Raw genomic sequence first — 7,468 nt, forward strand, 5'->3', positions numbered from 1 at the left:
ACGTGAAGGATGGGAGGTGAGGAAGATGGGTGATGGGAGCTAGAGCATGGGGAGTCCAGTAAACCATGGTGTGAGTCCACAAATTTAGATTCAGGTCTCAGAGTTAAGGCTGGGACAGAGCGGCTTGCTCATTTGCAGTGACAAGTCAAGCTTTACAACTGACTCAAGAACCAGCATCATTTATTTTTTTAGGTTTCACTCACCCCACAGACCTTTATCACCTATTCAGGGCTGATAAGATGAGGGTAAAAGACTATTATTCTGTACTTCAGTACCCCAAGTGGTCTTTGCACCAAGCACCTTGAAGGCAGGATCTAGGAGCTTTTCTGTGCTTAACTCATGCCCTGTCTCCTGTCATCAAGGATACAGGGTTGTTTAATGAGAAAAGTTGCATGCACAGTAAAAACGTCAGTGTAAAAACGGGCAGTAAAGAGGTGGGAACAAATGACCCCAAATGGTGAGTGCTGGTGCGGAGGAGACCGTCAGGAAGCTACTTGGGTTTTCTGGTAGCCAAGTAAGGGTAGGAAACATTAAGAGGACAGAGAAGTCTAGTTTCTGTGGTTGCATCTGAAATGTCCTTTCCCAGCTTAGGGGAGGGGGCCTGCTGTTGCAGGGTTTTCTCCCGGCCATGTTTTTCCCCCTTCCCAGCCTAACTCTGGCCTGGGGAATGGCTGGAGCAGAGGCTGCAGAGGCAGGTAGAACTTTCTGTGCTTTAACTAGCTGTGTGCTAGCTGCATCTCAGTTTTGACTAAAGTGAACTGCGAGCAAGGGACGGCACATTGGGGACGCTGCCTGTTCGGCTCATCTTGATGCTCTTCTTTCAGCAGCTAGAGGCCAGAACGTTGGAGCTGGCCTCTGCCACATGCTGTGAAAGGGGACTCTTCAGCTTCAGTAGTTTGGCCACTTGATTAGGGAGAGGCAATTAAAGAATGTGTGAATACTGTTTTCCTCTACAGCTTTCTCCTTCCTTCACTCCTACCTCAGTGATTCGTAAGATGTATGAGAGCAAAGAGAAAAGCAAGGAGGAGCCAACCTCTGGAAAAGCAGCTCTTGGTGACGGTAAAGAGGACACCCAGAAGCCCAGTGAAGGTACCTCAGAGCCGTTGAGTGTGTGGTGGAGCACCAGCAATGTGTGCGCCAGCGTGCAAAGCCTTGGGCAAGGCCCCTGCTGCTCCGGACCTCAGTTCTGGGTCTAACAGGAGGAGTGGACCAGCTCATAGTCACTTAGCCACTTGAAATTCTGACCAGTCTAATAGTGCCTTGAGTGCTGGCATTAGGAAGAACAAGCATTCAGGATCCTTATTTAGGCTTGAATTATGAGTACATTTATTTGGCAAATTAATAAAAGTTCAACCAGTTTTATTTCTGAAAGGTGCTCTCCAGTCTGGAGACTAATTACCCAGTAAGATCTGTGCAGTGAGTGACGCATATAGGAGGTGTGTGAGGCTTTCAGAAATATGTGGAAAATGTAAGAGGTTTTTAGGGGTTGCACAGCTCAGATTAAGGACATAGTGAAACAGATTCTAATAAGTGAGGTTTGCATAGGTCTAGGTATTGATCTAAGAGCTTTCTGCCTCTGAGAAAGCTTCTGGGGAAAGGAAGGAAATCCTGTTGGTCCTATTAAAAGGCAGTTCAGAGTCCTTCACCAGACAATAATTGCTCTGTAGGCTTTCTGTTGTGATGAATTTGCATAATTTTACTCACTTTTACTCTTAGGCTGAAAAGCAAGTTAATCCCAAGCACCCGACTAGGACAGGAGCAGCTCCCACACAGAGTCAGAGCACAGCCCTAACTATGGACAGAGCCAAGTGCCCGACCAAGTCAGGCCACCAGACCCGATGTGCCAGCCTTGCTTGCCCATAGCTGTTCTTGGATTGGGAAGAACAAAGATGGATCCTTTTTATTTTTTTAAAGTTATCTCATTTACAACTTCAGAGTCTTTGGATTTTGAGAGTGTAGCAAAAATAAACTCTTCCAGCAAGGTGTTGGAAGACTGGAAAACCTGGGATCTACTCCAGGGTCTGTCCCTAACTACCCATGACCTTGACTAGGCCAGTTCATAAGACAAAAAACAGTGGGCCCCACTGTGCAGTCCTCTAAATATGTTGAGGGGATCAAATAAGGATTGTGAGCTTTCTAACAAATGAGTTACTGGTTCATCAGGAAGACAAAAAAGTTTGTGAATACCAAAATATTCTGTCTGGATCCTTACAGAGAACCTCCTGTCATCCAGCTCTGTGCCCACTGCTGATCGGGACTCTTCTCCCACCACAAATCCCAAATTGTCAACCCTGCAGCGGTTTTCCTGTTCCACCCCACTGTCCCAGACCAACCGTTACACCAAAGAACAAGATTATCGACCTAAAGCAACGGGGAGGAAGACACCCACCCTGGCATCCCCCGTTCCAGGAACACCTTTTCTCCGCCCTGTCCACCAAGTCCCCCTGGTCCCCCACGTCCCCATCGTTCGGCCCGCTCACCAGCTTCACCCGGGGTTGGTCCAAAGGATGCTGGCCCAGGGAGTACATCCACAGCATCTTCCAAGTTTGCTCCAAGCTGGTGAGTTTCTAACTCTAGCATGAGTTGCTAGAACTGATGAAGTGCTGTACCATTGGAGGGTCTTATCCCTAGAAAGATAGTCCATTGGGTCCAATCTGATCTAGTCCTTAGCCCACTGAAAGATTAGGAACCTAGCTTGAGCAGTCTTCATTCTTAAGGAACTTTCAGATCAGCAAAACTGTATAGTCAAGCTTGAAAATTTTCAGGTACATTATTTCTGATGTTTCTTCTTTCTGCCCAATAGGTGTGCTTCCCCCTGGGATGGACCTGACCCATTTACAGGGACTGTCTGGCCCAATCCTGAGTCAACCCTTTTACCCTTTACCTGCCACTAGTCACCCTCTCCTAAACCCTCGTCCTGGGACACCTCTGCATCTGGCAATGATGCAGCAGCAGCTACAGCGCTCAGGTAGGTTCAGGAGAGGACCAGATGAGCTAAGGATTAGGAGTTTCTGAACCAATTTCCAGTGAAGGGGATAAAATGACACTATTTACTAATACATCCTAGCAAGATTGGATTGGGAATTCCTGTGAAGACAGTTGGAAAGCCAGGTATACCCTGGCTTTTTTTTTGGGGGGTGGGGTATGTTTGCCTCTTTGGAGAAGAGAGGCTGAGAATCCTTCTGACAGATTTAGCATAGGCAGTGCCGAGAGTAGATACTCTCCCTGGCTTGGGTCGTTGCTTCTGCTTGTTATGGGGAGTAGGGGGTGTGTCACCTAAGATGGACTGTCAGTACAAATGGCTTCTGAATAGTTCAGCTTTCCAAGGTACTGTTCTGGCATTTTGGAAAGGAGTTTCCAAAAGAAGCCTAGAATCAATCACCTTGTTAAGAACTGTTCACAGTTTCGTGCACAGTGAAGCACGGCCTAGTGGAGAACTACTTCCCCTCCTTGTGCTCTGAATGAGAACCTTCCTTCGTATCTCCACAGTTCTTCATCCTCCAGGCTCTGGTTCCCAGGCAGCTGCTGTCAGCGTTCAGACGACTCCTCAGAATGTGCCCAGCCGGTCAGGCCTGCCGCATGTGCACTCCCAGCTCGAGCACCGCCCCAGCCAGAGGAGCAGCTCCCCTGTGGGCCTCGCCAAATGGTTTGGCTCAGATGTGCTACAGCAGCCCCTGCCCTCCATGCCCACCAAAGTCATCAGTGTAGATGAACTGGAGTACCGACAGTGAGCAGGGCAGGCGGGGCTCCCGCGCTCACCAAAGCCTGGACCTGCGGCGGCACCTGCTCAGGACTCTGCTTCCTCCTCTCACGTCGGTTTGCGGCTTTTACTTTGTAGCACTCTTGTGTGAAGCTGTCTAGGGCACCCAGGCTTCTGGTGTGGTCACTCTTGTGTGAAGCCGTCTGGGGCACCCAGGCTTCTGGTGTGGTCTGCGTTATGATGGAAGGAACTTAACCAGTCAGTGGAGTCTACATGGTTTGAATACAGGATGCAGTATTGTCAGTCCTAGAAAGTCTTTTTTTGTAAGATATGTGAATGAAGTGTTGGTGTCTTCACCAAGAGGTGGCACCTTAAGGGTTCTGAGGAAATAAATGTATAGACCCTTATGTACAGACCTGTGTATAAACAACTTTTGTACATACATATAGGATAGCTTTTTTGAAATTATACAGCTGTACATAAAAGTAGCTGGTGTTAGGTAAGCCTGTGTCAACATTTTGGATTTTTTTTTCACTTGTACAGTTGGGGCTTTTTCTTTTGGTTGATTAAAGTTGCATATGCTAAGTGTGTGAATGAAGTGAATGCCACTGCTGTGTTTTCTTCTTCCTGAATCCCTGCCTCTTCAGTAGGTTCTTGAGGGAAATTACCTTGAGTTTTTTCTGTAGGACTCATGGACCTGAACTCTGACTGGGAGGAGGAAGCCATGGCCCTCTTTCTTGAGCCTAATGACTCCAATGGGTGAGTTTAGACTGAGCTGACCCTATAGGTAGTCTTATGGCTAATATCAGATGATAATGTGTAATTTCTAAAATTAAACCCAACTAGAGAAAATAATTTATTGGGTAATCAGGTATATGGTCCTTTGTCACGTTTACTGGGGCAAAAGTCAACAGTTGGCTTCCTGGGTCTCCAAGTCAGAGTCCCCAATAGGGAAAAATGGAGCCTTAGTATTCTGATTCATTCCAGAATTTTTTCCATATAGAACTTCCCTCAAGACTCTGGTGCCTGTGTTAACTTCTTCTGTGTTCTTACTTCTCCGTTCCGTTATTCTGTGTACCGTAACTACATGCACAACACTGGGGAAAAGGAGTCTACCAGAATAACTATGGCCTTGAGTCCCCTTTCCTGACTGAAGGTTTTTTATTCCTCCCAATCTGAGGTGACAAATCTCAAGCTCCTCGACTTAACTCAGCCGATTTCTCAGTTCTTATCCATTTAGGGCCCTCAACTCTAGTTTGACTTCATAGTAGAGGCTCAAATAATGAGACCATTCTGGTTCGGCACAAGTGAAGTTAGCAAGATGACTGGATTTTGACTGAAAGGTTAAAAAAACAGCCTAAGGGTTAGGGGTGCAGCCTATAAACCTGGAGCTGCCCACCCTGCCCTATACTTCCAAGAACAAATAGCAAGTCGCTTTTCAACAAAACCTGGCTTTGTGGATTGAGCATGAGGTCTGCCTCTTCATAGTACTTCAGCTTCACCCCTCCCTCCCTGCAGTGGGACCTGAGTGAGTCAACTTCAGAAATAAGCCCTGTTTAGAATTCTCACAAATGCTTTGTTTCATAAACAAAAAATCTGGAAAACAGTCTCAAGCAACAGTGGCAAAACAGAAACCTGGATCCAATTCCATCTAGTGTGTCCTTTCACTTCCTTTCATATTGAACCAACAGTCCTAGGTGTAAAGTGGGGAGGGTTGGTTTGAAGCTGCTAGTGAGGAATTCCTTTTTAGGCTAGAAGCTAATACGACAGACATGAACAAATGTAGGCACCAAGCAAAGGGCAAAGCCAGTAGCTGGTGAGATGGGAGTCAGAAGAAAATAAAGGAATGCTGCTAAGAATAGCACAGCAGAAGCTAAATGCATAGATCTTAGAGCTATTTTGGTGAATGGAAGTAGAGGCAAAAAAGGAAGTGAATACAGTCTTCAGAAACTAAGAGCCAGCTATGGAGTAAGGAGAGCATGATGACATGATGTCTCAGCTAATAAGCCCTCTTACAGGGAGCAACTCTGGGGAGTCTAGCAGGCATGAGACAAGCTTAGAAGCAATCAAAGCTGGAAGGATGTGCAAAGCCTCCTCAAAGTAAAACAGCAGAGGGCCACAGAGAATCTCGTGGAAGTTGAGGGGTCAGGTAGGAAAGAACATTGCCTCCACCCCTAAGAAAGCAGTTGAGCAACCAGTACTTTGAAAATTAGTAATAATGAGAAGTAGGGGGAAAATGGGAAAGTACAGGAACTTCTGTGGTGGTCCACTGGTTAAAACTCCACACTCCCAGTGCAGGGGCCCTAGGTTCAATTCCTTGTCAGGCAATTAAGATCCTGTGTGCTATGAGGCACAACGAAAAAAAACAAAGCTTTTTTTTTTTTTTTTTTTAATGGGAAAATACAGCCAGGTCTTCTTATAGGAGATTATAAGACAGTCTCTTATAAGGTAGAAAGAAAGTCAGGTCCACTGGCCTATAAATGAAAGGGATAAACTCCAAGAATGAAGATAACATACTGGAGTAAACAGACTCTTCAATATTCTACTCCCTTTACTAACAGCTGGTTCAAGAATGGGTATGAGACACTAAGAGGAATTGGCTGTGCAGCTTCTGGGAAATGGCTTCACCAAAAGTTAAGACTCAGCCCTCTTAGGCATCCTCTAGATACTGGTATAAAGCCCAAGGCTATAAAGATATTCTTCGACTGTGAAGGGCGCCATTTGCCCAGCAAAGCAGTGAACAGGATGGCATCATGGAAAGAATTTGGATCTTCAGTGACCCACCAGCTAGCCCATCTGAGCTCCAGACAACTTATGTGAGAGACCAAGTTTTCTTCCTTTCAGCCAGTTAAGTTATTGTCCGCTATTAAACACAGCTTAATACTTTTGGCCACCTGATGACAAGAACCGACTCACTGGAAAAGACCCTGATGCTGGGGAAGATTGAAGGTGGGAGAAGGGGATGACAGAGGATGAGATGGTTGGATGGCATCACCAACGCAATGGACATGAGTTTTAGTAGGCTCCAGGAGTTGGTGATGGACAAGGAAGCCTGGCATACTACAGTCCATGGAGTTGCAAGGAGTCAGACACAACTGAGCTGAACTGAACTGAAACACAGCTAAAGGCATTTGAAAAGAAAAATGGAAATTCAAGCTATGTTGTGACAGTCAAACAACCCTAGTCGTGGAGTTCAGGAAGAGAAAGCTTTGCCCTGTAGGAATAATGCTCCTTGGTGGCCCCACCCCAGGCAGCATTCCAAACACAAAACTGTACCTCTCCCAGAACTCCCAAGTCTGAGCTCAGAAAGGAGGTAGGGTAATGCTCTCCTCAATCACCAGGGGGCCACTGATGGGGGAAGGGGAAGGTGTGGAAGGATGGAAGCAAAGCCCATTCAAAGCATATCCTGAAGCCTTGGAATGAACCCAGATTTCAACATCTTTCTCAACATTCTGGCATTTCATTGCCCAATGAAAGTGAATTTGAGGATTCCTCAAAACCCAATATAAGCTCTGCCTGGAAAGTAAACCTTGCTGGAAATCCCATATCTCAGAAAGCCAGTATCTCTGAAAAGCCAGAGTAGACTCTAAATTATGGCCTCTATCATGAATGTACCAGTGATATCAAGATCTACACCCTCCAAAGTCACTAGGATACCAGGCCTGAGAGGCTTATCTCCTGGGTCTGGGGACAGTGTTAAGCCCAAGCTCTAGGAAGATACGAGAGGGAAACAACTGTCACTAAGATAACAAGAGAAACAACTCCTGG

The 7,468-nt window shown here is 46.2% G+C and overlaps 1 protein-coding gene across 1 annotated transcript in view; it reads left to right on the forward strand.

Annotated features, from left to right (window-relative positions):
* EIF4ENIF1 (eukaryotic translation initiation factor 4E nuclear import factor 1) overlaps positions 1–4,298 on the forward strand; it is a 39,031-nt gene extending 34,733 nt beyond the window's left edge. The window contains 4 exon segments of the mRNA XM_070385822.1: positions 957–1,089; positions 2,215–2,559; positions 2,804–2,968; positions 3,490–4,298. Coding sequence (XP_070241923.1) covers positions 957–1,089; positions 2,215–2,559; positions 2,804–2,968; positions 3,490–3,731 — 885 coding nt within the window. The 3' untranslated portion in view covers positions 3,732–4,298.
* The last annotated feature ends 3,170 nt before the right edge of the window (positions 4,299–7,468 follow it).

The sequence above is a fragment of the Bos mutus genome, chromosome 17 (genome assembly GCF_027580195.1).
Source record: "Bos mutus isolate GX-2022 chromosome 17, NWIPB_WYAK_1.1, whole genome shotgun sequence".
Taxonomy (NCBI): domain Eukaryota; kingdom Metazoa; phylum Chordata; class Mammalia; order Artiodactyla; family Bovidae; genus Bos; species Bos mutus.